Source organism: Gallus gallus, chromosome 2, assembly GCF_016699485.2.
Source record: "Gallus gallus isolate bGalGal1 chromosome 2, bGalGal1.mat.broiler.GRCg7b, whole genome shotgun sequence".
Lineage (NCBI taxonomy): Eukaryota > Metazoa > Chordata > Aves > Galliformes > Phasianidae > Gallus > Gallus gallus.
The window spans coordinates 99763385-99782109 of record NC_052533.1 but is presented as its reverse complement, the minus strand read 5'-3'; the positions used below and the strand labels follow the sequence as shown (position 1 = coordinate 99782109).

The window sequence follows — 18725 nt, the reverse complement described above, 5'->3', positions numbered from 1 at the left end:
AATGTTCTCCATTGCACCCAAATTATACAGCAACTCAACCAGTTTGGCACAGTGCTACAGAAATTTTACATTTATTTTTATTTTTTTCATTTACTATATTCCTGTTTGATCATAAAATCCAAGTGGAAGAAGAATGAAGGAAGAGTATAAATTACCAACAAGTTCAGACAGTTGTGCCCTTGAAAATGAAATCTAACCATTTTGCCTTTCATTTGGTTAAGATTGTTATTGCTTTCTGATCTCACACAGGGATTAATAACATTTATATGTTTAGAGTAGAAATCATGAAGGCAAATTCCGACCTGTTTTAAAAAGACACTTCAAGTTAGGCAACATCTAAGGGAGAGGATGACAGCTTGTCCCAATTCAGTCTTTTAATTAAAATGCAGCAGTCTAGACAACAGAAAAATAAGATGAGGCAGAGAAGCAAGAGGAGAAAAATAAATCCTAGAAATAGTATAAATGTAGTAGAGCACTCGAAACCCCCTACCTAAAGTGGGAGAAATTCAGACAAGTTATTTCTGCTCATTTCCATGTACCTTCAGAAAAACCTCAACTAATGTCTCTGTTAAGGTTATCTGAATTCAGTTTGCAGTCTTGAATCTTCTTCCCTGGAGACGTTTAAGGAAAGGGTAGTATTTAGGGACGTGGTTTAGTGCGCAATATTGGTGGTTGGTGGACAGTTGGACTAGATAATCTTATAAGCCTTTTCCAACCTTAATGATTCTATGATCTTACATTATTGGTTTGAAGAACTAAAGATAAATGCAGTACATAGACCTAGCTTGCCTAACAAGCCCTTAGCATTCTCTTTGCCAGAACAGCTTTTGCCCCAGCTATGGACCTGGCCACTTTTGACAAAACATTTCTGGTCCTGGTGCCAGGTGGGAGAGCGCTATGAACAGTGCAAGGAGAACAGCTTCCAGGAGAGGTGGACATCTCAGTGGAAAACAGCCAGAACGACCCAAGCAGACAATGCCAGCTCCTCTGAGTGCCTATTAGAAATCTCCAGCTGCTTTAGTGCATGAGGGAACCATGTTAGGCTGCCACTCTACTTTGATACTGTAAGAACTTCAGTGTACGACAAACACTTCTGCTCCAAAAGCCCACAGCTGTTCCCAGACACGTAAAACACCATTAAGTATCCATTCCACCTTGGAAAGGAACCACCGCTCTTAAATAAGTTGGCAGATCCCATCCGTAGGCTCCCAGCTGAGAAGTGTGGTGGCAGTACAGATGGTAATGCTTCTGTTTTATGTTTTTGGAAAAGGATAAATTAACAGGTTGGGTTAGCTATTTAACCTGGTTTTGGCTTGTAATGTCTTACTGCATGAAAGACTTTCTGGGTCAGGACAGATACAGCACACTGGCAGTAATATTGTAGGGCCACAGGAGAGATCTTTTATCTGGCATTTACTTCAGATCCTTTCACTGAAAGGATAACACACTAGATGAACTGCTGTTAACCTCCTCTTTGAAGTTACCTCCACTAGCCCGTGCTTTGCAGATATATCTCATACAACATAAAAAACCCTGGTGTCACATATGCAGTGTTCTGGGCATGAGAGAGACTGAAAGAAACAGTGGAAGCTGTTGAAGACTCTCAGCACTGAATATGGAATAGGAAAGAGGGAGCTGTGAAACAACGGACTGCAAAGGGATAATGAATTAACCAAACCCGTTTCAGAAGCATCTAAATCTCTGAGTATGTGCCATTTCAGCTGTCAGGTCATTAACTGGATGAACGCATAATTGATAAGCTGTAGGTTGTGTTCTACTTGAGAGCAATAAGCTCCTTTAAGTGATATGAATATTTAATGTATATAAAAGCATTTGTCACTTGCAACCACTCTATAGAGTAACTGATGGATTCTATAATGATCCCCAACTCCCTGACTAGGGAATACACTTCTAAAGAGATAAATATCTGGCTCACTTCCAAAACAAAAATTCACTGACAGAGCTGGTATTCTAGCTCAAAAGGACATTTCTAAATTTCCAGTCCTTCTAAATTACACTGCTTTTTAGACTTCAGTAGGCAGAAGCAGGACATGTAGAGCTGCAAAATGGAAGCTGACAACATGGGATGAACTTTCTAACTCCCCTCCACCAACTGTCAAATCCCTTACACCTTCCACACTGAAAGATGCACTTATGCACGTAAAACACAAGGAATGGAAACAATAAATGTTTGGTTGGCATGTTCCTGCTTTCTCTTCTTTAAAGGAATTCACTTTGGGGAATTTACTGATTTCCATAATTTGTTAGATCTTTGAATATACCAACATATACTTTTTCCAGTGTAAGAGGATACAGCAAGCTCACTTGTGGAGCACTTCAAAAATATACCATTTTTCTGAAATGTGACATTGTTTCTCATACTGCAGCACCAGATTTTTGTTGAAAAAGCAACAGAACCAATTATTACCCAATTATTGCAATTATTACCCAAGATGAGAATTTCACCTTCAGTTTCCTAAATGATTTTCTGAAATGTGTTCAGAAACAGATGCTCACCCTTCCCAGTCTACTACACCCCTTTGTATGTACTTTTTCCTCCCAGTGGATAAAGCAAGTGTATACCACATCCTATCTCTTGGCTGGGCAAGGACTCCTTTCACTGTAGCCGAACTTTATGGACACGTAAAGTAGCTTTTCCTAGGGAACTACCCGTGGACCAAAGAATGGGCTGTGCTGTAGAGGTACCCTCAGTTGCATCCTCAATAAACACAAGAAGCTGACAGTACCACCTAGGAAGGACACAAAGTTTGGGTCATTCGATTAAGGTGTGTAAACACATCACCGCCCCAGCACTTGTTTACCGAAAAATTTTTGACTTTTCACAGCTAAATTCTGTTTCGACACACCCTGTTGTCTGTTATCATCACAATATTAGAGCTTTGTCATTTGAAGACCCACCCTTTTGGGAGGTCTGTTCTCACCAGTATTGCATTCTGCCTAGGACATCTAGCCATCTTAGAGGCAGACACCTTACGGATGAAAGTGAACACAACTGCAAGATATTTCAGCAGTCTACATAGAAAAAAAATGCATACAATATACACAGAAGACATTATTCAAGAGTTATTCATAACTTACAAAGCAGACAAATCTGACAAGCGATAAAACACAATGACTTCTATATGCTAGCATTTTGACACTACCTCCAACGGAGCCCAAGTTTAGAGAATTGAAACTTCCTAAAGTGAAGTATTATTCATAGCATTTATTTTTGCAGAACTGAGAGTCTAGTATAATAAATCTTCCCTTCTGCTCCATCTTATACTCTCATAAAACTCAGCCTTGCAGACAAGATTCCCATAGAACTCCTGTTTTGCAAAATTTGCTTAACTGTATTCCAAAAAGTGACTCAGATTTTCTACCCAAATGGCAAAAGCTGAAACAAGTCTCACTCTTTCCATGAAAGCCAGCAGAATCATTCTTTCACTTTAATGGTTTGTACTTTATTTTTAACAGGCAAAACTAGGAGTAGAGGTCAAGAAACTGCAATTAGTCATGAAGTATGTGACCAGGAAGGTATTGCTAACTTGATGGAAACAGTACAGGATTTGGCCAGTGCAACTAGAAGACAGTTGAAAGTATGACTGTTAAGATGCTATAAGAGCAATAAGATCACAGCTCTTGCTTAGAGCTAACTCTGCAGTTACCCAAAGGATAGCTGGCAATGCTGAGGCCTTTAACACACATCCTTCCTGTGCCAGAAGGATGCTGCTCTTGGCTGGAGCTCAGCCTTGTGTGTGACCTCCTAAACAAGAGCAAGCTCAAGACAGACAGTTTCACTGCCCAAATGTGGTGACATGGCTGGAACAGCTGAATGGAGAAGTAAATCCACCCAAACGTGCTAAATCTGCTGATGCCTATGCTTCTTCATAGTCATCTGGTGCTCAAAGAAAGACATCCTCACAGCATGGGTCTGCCAGAAACCACAGACTGACTAGTTCCTAAGTGACTGTAGCAAAGACTGCTCTCTTCTCAAAAGGAGACTCCTGGCAGAGTCCCCAAAGGAAGGCAAGTTTCTTCATAGAAATCCAATGGCAGCTTTCCACCAGTGATGTTTACACACAGTTATGACTCTCAGAGAGTGGAGGAGCACATAAAATTCCACACGCAAATTGACATTTTCTTTGTGTCCCCATGGCATCTCTTTTGCCCCCACCCATCTCACAATGGTCAAAACTACTGTTGAGACAGTGACTACACACAACTCTCAACTGAGCAGAATGCAAGGGAAAAGGGACATCCTACAAGACCAAAATCATTCTTTTTCTTTATGGGCTTTACTGTCTATAATTCATTTTCTGCATTTTGTAGTGGTATAAGCTAATATAACATTAATCCATAGTCCCAGGCTGCTCCAAGGATTATTCACTATTCTCCATTGAAGATAAAATCTCTGTAACATCTTCTATCTCCAGGAAAAATAATGGAAACATCTATGAGCATGGCATTGGTGAAATATCTGGCCATCCATATTTTTGTTTAAATAGGGAATTCAGTTATAGACTTTTTTTTTTTTTTTACTAAATATTAACCTACAAGTCTAATTTCAAATATTTTCCTCTAGATAGAATGAAAAAAACCATAGAGAAAAGCAATTTACCTCTACTTCACATGCATATTCAGATCCATCCAGGAGTGTCACTTTGCACTGCATATTTTTAGGTTTCTTGACAATCTTTAGAGGAGACTTGGAAAGTTTGCTTGATGATGATTTTTGGGAGAGCTTGTCGTCCTCTAACTGCTGATATTCAAGCTGTTTTGCACTTGCAGCTGCAAACTCCTGTTCTTTGTCTGTGGGCTAGAAAAAGAAAGAAAGATAACTGAGAAACCGATTGTGCAGTGCAATGCATTATGCACTCTGCTTCTGGCAGATGAAGCATTTAAAATGGTGACTGGATGAGAGGGTCCATGATGCACAGCAGGTTCTTAGCTATTGAAAAGACTGCCTATGTTACTTCCAGCCCTTCCTCCTCACTCCAAAAGGTACAAAATAATAAGGGAGGGGGGACATGCATGAAAATAATTTAGGTTTCTACTTCTTTCGTACTTAGAAAATCCCTCCCAGACTCCTCAGACCTTTTTATTTTGGTCTACTGAAAATGCTGAACAATGAGTAAACATTGTAAAGAACCAATATCCCCACAGACTATAATTTTAAAGTCCTGTATCTACTAAATCATACAGTGTTTTCATGGTGTCATATGGAATAAGAAAAGACCATCAGGTTTGCACTAATTTTGCTGTCTGTGAGAAAAGGTGCCCTGAATCAGAGGCCTGACCAGTCAACGACAATGAGAATTTGCAGGAGGGTTCTGATGTGCCTTGGAGAGAGAAGGACTCCCCAGACACCTGAGCAAAGGGTTAAACAAACAGGATGGAAATAAGAGGCCAAACATCTTTTATGTGCAGCTGGCTGGCTAATGGATGATAACTACAAGACAAGAGGCTGAGTTGTGCTCTCTGCAGATGCTCAATAAGTCCCTTAAGCTGGCAAGAAGTAGAACATTTGAAAGACAAATATTCTGCAGGGGAAAGGGTAGAGAAGAAACAATTACAGTTACTTTTGCTTGGGCTTATCTGTGGGTCAGACCATATGAAGAGTCACCACGATGCAGCACAGCTCGTGGTCCTTTTCACTGCAACAGATGAAAGCCAGAACAGCTCTACTGCATTTTACCCATCCTAGCAACAGCACTATGCCGCAGTCATTACCTTTCAAATCAGTTATGCCCCTGATAGCCTTCAAGCAAAATCTCAACAGGAGTGCACTAATACCTAAGCTAGAGCTTTAAAAACATATATTTTAAAAATCTTTCAGTTATCTCACTACAATAGAAAAAAAGTAACAGTTCTGGCTCTGAATGATTTCTGTGTAAGAAGAAACAAGCATCACTGGAAATAATATAAATTAATCCTTCATCTGTTTCCATTCACTGCATGTAATAAGCCTTCATGAGAGAAGAGCAAATCCATCGAAAGGCTTTAATCTGCTTTGAGACCAAAACAACATTGCATCATATAACCACCAAAACAGCATGTCACTAAATCACAGAGAACTTTCCCCAAGAGATTTCATCCAAACAAGCTGTAAGCTTTCCCTTTTTATTTAGCTGAATGGGGAAAAGGAGCATTTGGAATCAGCCAGAACACTAACTGCCACCAAAGCAAAGATGTAACTGTGGCCCCATGCTCCTCCTTTTCCCTACACAAGGGAGGGCAGAGCAAAGGTCTGCTGGGTATTCCTGAGTGGGGAGATAAAAAGAAAGCAGGACAAGGAAGATACGAAGCAGAACAAAGAAGCTGCTTTAAAAATCCACCAGCTGGCTATTCCCCTGTCTATTTGCAGACCTGCAGGACTTTCTCCTCCCAGCACTTGGATGTCCAGACACCAAGGTCCTTGCATGCCTTGAAGGCTGGCAGTAGATGAAGGCACAGTGTATATCACAAGATTAGCTGTTTGCTGGGGTTTAAATGTACACCATGGCCATGGGAATGAGGGCGAGTGCCTCCGGGCTCCAAACAAGACTTGAGGCCAAGCCACCTCTCTACAACCACAGAGGCCAGCTGGCAAGCAGTTGGGCCTACGCACCATGAGGAAAACAAGGCTCAAGATGTCGCCTCTTAGGGGCCTAGCACGGATGAGAAGAGGCATTCTGATGACTTCTGCGTGTTTTCTTAAGGAAATCTACCGCAGAAGATGCATTTACACATCTGCAGGTGCAAAAGTCATCCCAGGGATGAAAGAACTATGCTGTCATTGCAGGTGGCTCATTAGATCTCACGTGAGAGTAAACTTCTTCCCAGCACCAAACAAACAAACAAACAAAAACCTTAAAAAAGAAAACAAACAACAAAAAACAAAACAGATCCATGGAAGTAACTTTCTAATGAAGTTAGGAGAACTGCTTGAAAGATAAATCCATAACAGCAACGGCACCCAGCAGCCTTTTTCATTTTAGAAGCCTCTTCAGCCTGCAAACAACTTCTTTGAATTACTCTGGATTGCTGATTATTTCCCTTCATGAAGACACTTTGTAGATAAAGAGCAAAGCAGGCATTTGCTTATTTGTAAATATATGTTTTTTAGTATTGACATTATTTTGTTTGCTAGGCTCCTACTGACATTAAGATCAGGAGAATCTGTCTAGGTTAAAATCATACAATGGATTTTCTCTCATTTGTCTGGAGAACAAAACATGCCAAGAACTATTAGAGAAGATCTCATGAACTATGCTGACATGTTTAGGCACTGAGGTACCTTCAGAGTGAATTAAGCCTCTTCTTCCTAAAGAAAACTGACATTGTGTTATTTAGGAAAAAAAAGTGGCCAGTGAAAATCCCACGTACTCAGTGAATTAGTCTGAACTCTGCAAGCATAGCTATATTCTTCCTGGAATTCAGTTCACCCCTGCTACAGACATTTCTACCACATTTTCAATGTTACGGACTAAATTATAGTGAAGCACAAATTGCTTCAGGGTTTGTATTTTTTGAGCATAAGCTTTTCATCTCAATTTACACTGATATATCTTACTACGACACAGTATGTTCATCCCCTTCTGAAGCTGGAATTCTCCCTCACATCAAGCCCTTGAAGTCACAGGATTCAGCAGTAATGATCTTGGATGCTTCACAGCTTCTGACTTGAGTGCAAAGTGAAAGGCTGAGGGAACTGGGCTTGTTTAGCTTGGAGAAGAGAAGAAGACTCCAGGGAGACCTCATTGCAGCCTTCCAGTGCTTGAAGGGAGCGTATAAACAGGAGGAGGAATGGTTGTTTATGAGGGTGGATAGTGATAGGACAAGGGGGGATTGTTTTTAAACTGAGACAGGGGAGGTTTAGGTTGGATATTAGGAGGAAGTTTTTCACACAGAGGGTGGTGATGCACTGGAAAAGGCTGCCCAAGGTGGCTGTGGATGCCCCATCCCTGGAGGCATTCAAGGCCAGGCTGGATGTGGCTCTGGGCAGCCTGGTCTGGTGGTTGGTGACCCTGCACATAGCAGGGGGGTTGAAGCTCGATGATCATTGTGGTCCTTTTCAACCCAGGCCATTGTATGTTTCCATGATTACCGAACTTGCACAATGCACGAAACCCATCTATTTATGATAGTTTCTTAGAAATGTTAGCATCCAACATGTGTGATACATTCTTGCTCTTCAAGTAGACAGAAAGGGAGGAAGATTGTATGATTATATTATCATATTTCATGAAATAATTAATTTCTGTAGTAACTGCTAATCCCACTGCAAAGCAGCCTTTTTGTTTTTATTAAAATGTTCTTTCTCATGTGTATGGTATGAAAACAAGAAATCACTGTCATGGATCAGTAACTTCAATCTTTCTTCCTAAGATTCTCTTATACAAGCGATAAAAAAAACAAAAGCTTACTCCATATTGATCCCACAGTGGAGGAACAAATGACAGCAAGACAGAAAATGATATCCATTAATCCCACAATTTCTGACTTTTTAATGAACCCACTGCCAATAATTCTGTTGGTTGGTACTGCTTTTAAGTGGTCTGGAAGAAAAAAAAGATAATACTTATGTCTGGGCCTGACAGAACTGAATTGTACATTAGGAATTTGTTTGTGTAGTGCTTTTCTCTCCTGGAAAGCAGCCCTGTCTCTTTTCCCCAGACTAACTACAGGTAACTTGTGGCTTATTTCAGAGACTGAAATTCTCCCGGCTCATAATTGGTAGATGTGGAAACAAAATCACAGAGGTCTTTGGTGGGGATGGAGAGAGGATGATCAGAGATTTTATCACTGATAGAAATAGTTAACAACCAAGAAAAAGAAAAAAAAAAAAAAAGAAGTTGATCTTCAATAGCAATAAATATCAGAAATCCTGTCCTGCCATGTCTACATCTTGGGATAAAGGAAGTCAGACAACTCTTTTAATTTGGTCCCAGGAGCACTCATTCTCCCAAAAACTTAGGTATGCATCCATAAATCTGGGAGATATTAAAGGCTTTGCTTGTATATGAAACAGCTTATGCTCATTTTTTTTTCCCTCACCAACAGCAAGTTTGAGCTGTAGTTCTGCAGAAAAAAGGATTAAAAGCCAAGAGCACAGCCAGCCTCAAGCAGCTTCTGTGGGAACATTCACAATGTTAGTAAGTAATGTCTTACTTCTCCTTGCTCTAACAGCACTGTCCCCAACTAGGAAAAATAGCAAGACCTCACAAAGTACCTGATTTTTTTTTTTGGTGAAGAACAGAGGAGGAGCATGAGTACCTTATTCCACTCTTCAAAGGTGAATGCCATCAAAGCTGGGGGGGGGGGGGGGGGGTCATAACCTTACGGATCTAAGGGATGTGATTTGCAGGTACCTCATTAATTTTTGTGTCACTTACCGATGAATAATAATGCCTGTTAATCCTATTGACTGGAAATTGTTAACAGAAGAAAGCAGCCGCCACAAATTTAATAAGTGCGACAATGAACCAAATGGAAAAATCATGTGATAGCTCTTCTAAAACCTATTTCGTGAGAAGTTAAAGCAATTATAATGCAGTCATTTCAGAAATACAAGAAGCTTAACAGACCACAGATTCTTCATGGCTCACACATCAGACAAGCAAGCATGAAATCAGTTTTCAGCAGGTGTCAAATAAAAAAAATGAACTCTGAAAATATTTTTAGCTTCTTAAAAGTTGGCACTGTTTGCTACCTAACGCAAATGTAAGATGGAAAGCATTTCTCACTTAGTAAGACCAGCCCAAAGCAGCACAGTGAAGGCAGAAAGACATGAACTTCCAGACATCCTGCATGAGGGTTATTATGCTAAAACACAGAAGACCAACCAATGAAGACCTACAACATCACACCAAACAGGCTCACTGTTCTGGAGTACTGCGTCCAGGCCTGGGGCCACCAGTACAGGAAAGACGTGGAGCTCTTGGAGTGGGTCCACAGGAGGGCCACTAAGATGATCAGAGGGCTGGAGTACCTCTCCTATGAGGAAAGGTTGAGGGAACTGGGATTGTTTAGCTTGGAGAAGAGAAGGCTCCAGGGAGACCTCATTGTGGCCTTCCAGCACTTGAAGGGAGCATATCAACAGGAGGGAGTATGACTGTTTACAAGGGTGGATAGTGATAGGACAAGGGGGAATGGTTTTAAACTGAGACAGGGGAGGTTTAGGTTGGATATTAGGAAGAAGTTTTTCACAAGGAGGGTGGTGATGCACTGGAACAGATTGTCCAAGGAGGCTGTGGATGCCCCATTCCTGGAGGCATTCAAGGCCAGGCTGGATGTGGCTCTGGGCAGCCTGGTCTGGTGGTTGGCGACCCTGCACATAGTAGGGGGGTTGAAACTCAATGACCATTGTGGTCCTTTTCAACCCAGGCCGTTGTATGATTCTATGATTCCCAGGAGCAATAGCACACAGCTCTCCTACCTGCTCCTTCCTCACCGGTGTGCTGTGCGCTGCCACAGCTGAGAACTGCTCAAGTTCGTTTTGGTGCTCTTCACTCAGTTGCTGCTGCTGCTGTTGCTCCTGTGGTGGGACCTCTGCCGCCGCCCCTGGCTGTGCAGGGGCTTCTTGCTGGTCCTGTTCTTTGTCCTTGGACTCAGAATCTGATCCCGACTCTGTCGTCATGGTTGGTTATTCTGGAAAACAAGGGGAGCCATTCATTTGTAAGCTGTGATCTAAAAAAGAGCACGGTGCTGTAAAATCTTCCCCTACTCACTCTTATTCTATTCCTTATAATATACGGACAACGTTACAGGAATTACGTTGAAGTTAAATGCAGAAGTGCCATTCTACCTAGTTCACAATTCCTTAAAAGAGAGTAACACATCGAAAAAAGCTGTTTTTAGTGCCTGAATTCCAACACAACTCACTATAGCTTGGGTTTCTAAACCATGAGCATGTGGAAACTTCTAGAAATGTTCAGTCTTTCATTATTTACATTTAAAGCAACAGAGTTTGATCTCCTCAACAACTGCACTACTTTTGGAAACAGTCTCAAGTTGTTTTGATGTTTCTAGGCAGTACAGATGCTGAAAACATTGAAATGGGCCCACCAAGAGCAGTGAGAACATATCATGTCCTTGTGACCAATTCTGTCCATCCTGCTTGAATTCACCCACACTTCTGTCACTTCTTTTTCAGTCATGGAGTATCCATTAAAAAAAGGAAGAAAAAACAAAAAAGATAAATACTTCCGTTAAGTCATTCTAAGAGTTAGATTTAAATAAAAGTGAGTATACAATTCTTCTGGAATAAAAACTAATTATGCCTGAACTTAGCATTGTCCAGAAGCAAATAAAAATATTAGCAATATTCATTCAAAATCTTGAATTTTGAAACTTAATAGCCTCATTACAAACATGTGCTCGGCACTCAATTCTTAAAACTACATAAAAGCAAAACACAAGTTTAAAACCTACTGCATGAAAACAAGACTTTGGAAAAGCAGACAGTGTCAGTTCAGGAAATAAAGAATATTTGGATTTTTGTTACATGTACAAGTCCATGATAACTATGAATATACTCGAGCACTTAACTCTTAGGCAACTCCAAACCAACTCAGCCCTTTGCAATCTATTTCTGTTCATCATCAGGCCATAATTTCTTTAACCTGGTAACCATAGCTACTGTGTAATTACACGTAGTTTCACAGAATATACATGTGCTAATTCATCCACTCTGAAGTCGTTATCAGTTCTTAATTTACACTACAGGGTTTACTAGGAGAAACAGACTTGCTGAAGATTACAGGAGAAAGAACAGAATTCCTTTTTGATGTTGTCAGAATGATTAATAAGCTGCACTGCTTGACAGAAAACATTGTAAATGAGGTCAAATTGTATTTTCAAACTCATTTATGTATTGTGTACTCTCAAGGCTAAGGTCTCCAGGGAACACAATTCTCCATACAGCTAATTCAAAGCATTCAGCTCGCATTTGGTTTTTGCAGTGCCCACGTGGAGGCAGGTGCATGGTCATACCTGCTGCACACCAATACTCACAAGGGCGAAATATGCAATGCATATGGTAGATTTATGTTTCAGGGCACACTTTCAAAGTCCTAACACATGATGTACTTCATTAAGAATACATCAAATTTCTACACTTAAGCTGACACAGCTGCACAAAAAAACACCCTTTAGAAATGTGTTACTTAAACAGTTGCCTTCAGCCCCTACAAAAAGCAGTAACTATCCATTACCTAGTAAAATGTGACAGCCTGGAAGGTATCCATCTAATCCAACTCTGGATGTACACATCTGAGATGGTCACTTTAAACTCACTCCACACTCAGAGGAGAAAAACAGACATTTCAGAGAGTGATTCATCTGACCTATTTCGGATGTCTGCTTTAAGCCGAGATAAATCACTTACTAGCGCTATTTTGTTCTACTCGCTACAAAGGAAGCTTAGGCAAGTTCCTCAAATGTAGAGCAAACAAACTCATTCTCCATTTTCAATTCTATTAAGCCACTGTTGTTGTATGCTTTAAAAATTAAACTGCAGAATAACGTTAATCTCTCAGTTTTGTTTTGCCCATCTGTCAGATCAACATGTAACAAACTATTCTTTATCTGATGCTACCATGGTTGGCTTGCTTTACAAGTATTCAGGTCTCCTCAAACTTCAGAAGTTCCTTCCCCACCTCCAGACCATGTTCTGCGTGAGTGCAATAAAACATTAAATGCAAATTAATCAAATAATTAACTCAGTAACAACAAACTATGCATTTGTTGCTTTTGTTTTCCCAGAAATTTTGAACTGGCAAGTAACAAAAAGCTAACTTACAGCTACAAAATCCATACAAAAATCAGTCAACAATACAGATGACAAACAGAAAGCATAAGCGGATGCTAGTACAAAGTCTTTTTCTTCTGGATATTACATGTAGTTAGAGCACTGTAACAGAAAAGAACTATCACAGCTGCTGCTTTAAAACACCGTCAACAGCAGTATCTTCAGGCATTGATCTACATAGGATCCAATATCTTGCCAGCTGACACAAATTAAAATTCTGCCTTTCTTCATTTTTTACCACAGTGCCTCTAGAAGCTGTTTTCACCCTATATAGCTTCTTTCCTACTGAAGATCATAGAATCATAGAATCACCAAGGAAAAGACCCTCAGGATCACCCAGTCCAACCATCCACCCAATAGTAATCACCAATAGTTCTCACTAAACCATGTCCCTCAACACAACGTCCAAATGTTCCTTGAACACCTCCATGGTCAGTGACTCCACCACCTCCCCGGGCAGATATTTGTTCTTAGATTTTAGTGAGCTAGGAAACATATTCATCTAAATTAGTCCCATAAATGTCAGATCCTTGCAGCACAAACTGAAAATAAGCTTTACTTCATGTCCCACCCACAATTTTACATCTCAAGGAACAAAAAAATGTAGTTCTTCAGTTCTTCTGGGACATTTCTGCTTGCAACAGACCTTTGCAATTCTATGAGCTGCTCTGCGGGACTGGTTTTCACTCCAGTTACATGCGAGTCCTAGTTTGCTCTAAGACTGCTTTGTTAGAAAACTTCTGGTGCATTATCAAATCTTGTAGCACTAAATGATTCCCTGGATACAGTATTCCTGTCATTAGTCAGCCACCAGATGGATTTAATTAACCCGAGGTTACCCGTTTCCAAACATCTTCTCTATTGCCCTACGCACACTAGTATGTTTAGCAACAAATACTGAGAACAAAATACTATTAATTTCACACTGTTATCTTACAGATGTAAATAGAAGTAAAGCAAACACATTTTTAAAGCAATTTCTTATAAATTCACAGAATCACAGAATAGCCCGGGTTGGAAGGGACCTCAATGATCATGAAGCTCCAACGCCCCCGCCACAGGCAGGGTCACCAACCTCCATATCTAATACTAGACCAGGCTGCCCAGGGCTCCATCCTACCTGGCCTTGAACACCTCCAGGGATGGGGCATCCACCCCATCCTCTCTGGGCAGCCTGTGCCAGCACCTCACCACTCTCATAGTAAAGAACTTCCCCCTGACATCCAACCTAAATCTTCCCTCCTTCAACTTAAAACCACTTCCCCTTGTCCTGCTGTTATCTACCCTTCCAAAGAGCTGATACCCCTCCTGTTTATAGGATCCCTTTAGGTACTGAAAGGCTGCGATTAGGTCACCCAGCAGCCTTCTTTACTCCAGGCTGTACAAGCCCAGCTCCCTCAGCCTGTCTTCGTAGGGGAGGTGCTCCAGCCCTTGGATCACCTTTGTGGCCCTCCTTTGGACCCTCTCCAACAGCTCCCTGTCTTTCTTGTATTGAGGGTCCCAGACCTGGATGCAGTACTCCAAATGGGACCTCATGAGGGCAGAATAGGGAGGGACAATCACATCCCTGTCCCTGCTGGCCACCCCTCTTCTGATGGACCCCAGAATACCATTTAAATTCATCAGATTTTTAAGATGCGTCTCCACATATTAATGCATTCCATCTAGCACAGGCTGAAAATACATAAACGGCAAGACAGCAAAACAATATTTTTCTCTCTTTTAGTGCAAAGTACTAGGTTGTTTTGCCTTCCTCAGAAAACAACTGTTTATCTGTAAAAATCTTTTCAAGTATTTCACTGCTTTATAAATGGCATAACAATCTTCCTAGGAAGAGGCAGGTACTTGAAGAAATAACAGTAATCTTAAGAAATCTAGTAATATAAATATAACCCTACTTTTGTTTTTGTGAAATTTGCATTTGACAGAATAGCTTGTGGTATCTGCACACTTGTCCAATAAATTAAATCAGACAAACGTTTGTTAGTTGTATTTTATTAGTTTATTTACTATATCTAGTTATATACCAAAATCATGACTTCTAATGTGAATTCCAGTACAGAAAGAAAAACATCACTGAAGTCCCTTAAACTTATTCTGCTGCCAGCACAGCGCTGTATCAAATTCCTCCTTCCAGCCAACAGAAAACAAACTAATGAAAAGAAACTAAGAACACTACCTTACACAAATGAGGTAATACTATGCAACCCAGATGTGTTCTTGGATATCGAAGTTTTGGCTTACAATCCCACAGTCAAAGATTCCAAAAGATTAGTCCAGTCCAAACGCAATACAGATGCTGCTAATGCTGGACACTCTTAAGTCTAAAGTAAATTTGGATACAAAATTCAATGTGAATGAAAATCAACTTTTTATTGTTTAAAGAAAAATTATGCCAAGAACTAACTTAATTCAACCTCAAAAACTAAGTTTAAAATGAATACACTTTCAGTAACGTAAAGGTGTAAAATATAAGCATTTCAGAGCACTGCAAATTAATAAGAGAAAATATTCACATATTATCAAGGTGTGAAGAACACTTTCAAAAAACCACATGGCATGCTTGAAAGTAATTTTACGAGATCGAATTACAGATAAGGTATCTTTCCATTCCCTCTTACAAAGTAAGTACACTTCATCTGGGTTGCTAAACCTGCAAACCACTGTGCAGAGCTTGCATCCTAAAACCTTCCAACACACTCAGTCATTATTATCTAGAGCTATCAACATATTGCCATTTGAGACAGTACCACTGCCATTACCTTACTAGTCACAGACTGAAAACTGGTTCTTCATATGGGAACCAGAACCATGTTCACCTCTACCAACAATTCTCTCACCAAATCAAGCCCAGGCTATGTCCTGGTGGACAAAAAGTTTGATGCAAACCAGCAATGCACTTGTAGCCCATAAGGCCAGCTGTACCCTGGGCTACATCAAAAAGGTGACTAGCAGGGCGAGGGAGGTGAATATTCCCCTCTACTCTGTTCTTGTAAGGCCCCATCTGGAGTACAGCATCCACGTCTGGAGCCCCCAGGATGAAAAAGACTGTGGAGCTGTTGAAGAGGGTCCAGACAAGGACCATGAAGATTATTAGAGGGTTCGGAGTACATCTCCCATGTCATGCTATGATTCTCTGATCCTCTGTCATCTGGTTCCCTCCATTAAATGACAGTTGCAATCTACAACATATATCCGTACATTTAACAAGTCATTTGACTTCTTGCCTCCTATTCTAACAGTGTAGATCTTCTGTGTTACCCATATATAGACCAACTGAATTCACAGCCAGTTTACAGCAGAGGCTGTGGTTTAATTTACCGTGAAGTCATTAATAAATCTTTATTTATTTGCAATAGCACGTATTTATATATATCTGATATATTAAGTAAACTGAAATCACATTACAGAAGAAATTGCAAATTAACTTCAAAACAAATCAAGATACAGTGACTAAACAAAATTGAACCTAGTATAATTAAATGAACTATACATAGCCACTAACTATTTCCTGTAATACGAAGACTAATGATTTACACTTAAATGCTTCTTTGATCTAATTAATTCTCTTTGTGGAAAGTTCTTCTTTAATTACAATTTATGAAAAGTACAATAAATCACTGAAAAGATCCAACTTTGGAAGTTACATAATACAATAATGATTCCATATTTTAAAAATAATGTTCTACATAATGAGAGACATATTTATAAAATAACGATGAGATGCTGATGAGAAGACCATATGGAGAAGAATACTGCCACCGAGAACAGTAACAGAAATGTCAATACATGATTTAAGAAAAGATTCTATGCCAGATTGTTGTCTTCTATGCTTCAAATATAAACTGTTTTCATTAAACTGCTTTAAGTATCAGCTTCTTTCATTCCTTAGTTTCTCATCAGGAAAAACAGATTTTTTTTTAATAGCCTTTAATTTTCATGAAATTTGCCCTCATGCAGAGAAGACCTAGGCCTAACAAAGCCTAAAAAAGCCTAAAAGCCTAAAAAAGCCTAACAAAGACTGTCTGCAATGGCTCTGAGATTCCAGCCCCCAGTATGTGCAACCCCTATACTCACAAACACATTGGACCTATTTAAGAGCATAAGATTACATCTTAAACATAACAAGAAGATGGATGCATATACCTAAACATATACACACATCAGAATCGGCACATGAAAAAAAAAAAACACACGTGCAAGACATGAAAATCAAAAAGGTAACAACAAGAGAGACAAGAAGAAAATCAATAGGAAAAGCTGCTAAACGTAAGGAAATACCAGGATGAGCTCCAGTTGTGGCACCAGGGATTTAGAAGATATGGTGGCATTTGTGCCACAAATGCCAAAGCATTTGTGCAGATGAGGCTTCAGGAAGAACAGGCAGGAGTTAATATAACAGCTAAGCTGGGTGAAGGTGTTAGAAGATACAGCATGACTTCAACTATTTGTCTGTCCTTCTTGGAAGGGGCATGATAGAGATTTCTTTAGGGTTTCTTGATGAAGATGAAAGAAGAAAAAAACTGAGACAGTACTTCAGTAAGGTATCAGAAGGAGACAGAGGAGACACCTGTGACCACCCAACATCTTTAGGAGAGGTGTCAAAGAGACTACAGCAGACTTGTCCATAAGGACCCAAACCGCCCACATCCCAGGCATGAGTGGACCTCTCTGCTGCTGATGAAAGAAGGTCTGATGAAAGAAAGTGACACAGGTGCTCCTGGAGAAACTGTGCTCTTCTTACCCAGGGTGGAGATAGGAAGCGTCAGGAGCTTTTAAATGACAGGGAAAAAAGCAACAACAAAAGGGATGGTACTCCAAAGCAGAACGTAGGACACATGACTCATATGATGATCATAAAAGAACGCTATAGACATAAAAGGAGAGATGAAGACTAAGATGTGAAGTGGTTTACAACCAGCAAGGGCACAGAAAATGATAAAAGATTCGATAAATACATTAAAAAGAAAAAACAGGTACCTTACTTAACACAAATGCGGCACAGTAAAGGCTAAATTATTCAATGCCTCTTCACAGAAGCTACCTGCAATCAGATACTCAGCACATCTTTCAACCTAACACAGAGGACATGTGAGTGCAGGCTGGAATAAGGAAAGAAGAGATTAAGACATCAGTAAATTATGGGTTATCAAGTCATCAGAAAGCATTAAAAAACGTCCCCATGGTGCTTCGGGAACTGCCAGCAAGCATCTCTAAACCATTAGCCACCACTTTGCAGATGCCAGACGGGCTAGATAAGGTCTCAAATAAATGAAAAGATCTAACACGGCACCGGATCTTACAGAGGAAGGTGAGGACAGAAAAAGCGATAATTACAGCATATTTTAATAGAAGAGAAGTTAGTGGAACACACCACTGAAGGATTTCTAACCCTATAAAAATAATGGGATTGGAAAAAAAAAAAACAACAAAGTCATCACAAATTTATCAAAATGTGATGTCAAACTGATGCAGTCTCTCTCTTGCTCTCTCTGACAGGACATCTGTCCCAGCTGGTAAAAAGAAAATGCAGAAAATGGTGCAGATGACAGAGTCTATCTTTAGCAAAGCTTTTAAACCAGTCCCCACATGACTTTTTCATGAACAAACATAAATAGTTTAAATTATCTTAAAAAAAAAAAAAAAGGGCTGAACAAGTGCTTACAAAAAAAACCAAAACACAATCAAACCAAGTGCCAGTAGCATGATGACAACCTGAGAGAATGCATCAGTACTCAATAGACTTCAAGATCAGAAAAGCAGCTTGAAAGAAAACCATGTATAGGCTACATTCTGTAAGGACAACTGCAACGGGAACATCACAAGTGAAATGCTATGAGGAATAACTGTCTAGGCATAAGGGTCTGAAGTCACACAAGCAAGACCAGTTTCCTTCTGAGACACACAATTGTGGCTATTCTGCCTTCTTTGG

General features: G+C 40.1%; 1 protein-coding gene across 31 annotated transcripts in view; it reads right to left on the bottom strand.

The window, feature by feature from the left end:
• The window catches only part of EPB41L3 (erythrocyte membrane protein band 4.1 like 3), a 140002-nt gene that overhangs the window by 55586 nt on the left and 65691 nt on the right, over positions 1 to 18725 (bottom strand). For 30 of the 31 annotated variants that reach the window (XM_046933205.1, XM_015282563.4, XM_015282562.4 and 27 more), the window contains exons 2-3: positions 10421 to 10632; positions 4622 to 4819 (exon numbers count right to left, since the gene is read on the bottom strand). In XM_046933205.1, coding sequence (XP_046789161.1) covers positions 4622 to 4819; positions 10421 to 10621 — 399 coding nt within the window. In that variant the 5' untranslated portion in view covers positions 10622 to 10632. The remainder of the gene's footprint in view (positions 1 to 4621; positions 4820 to 10420; positions 10633 to 18725) is intronic. The other variant, XM_025147875.3, reaches the window with a different exon arrangement.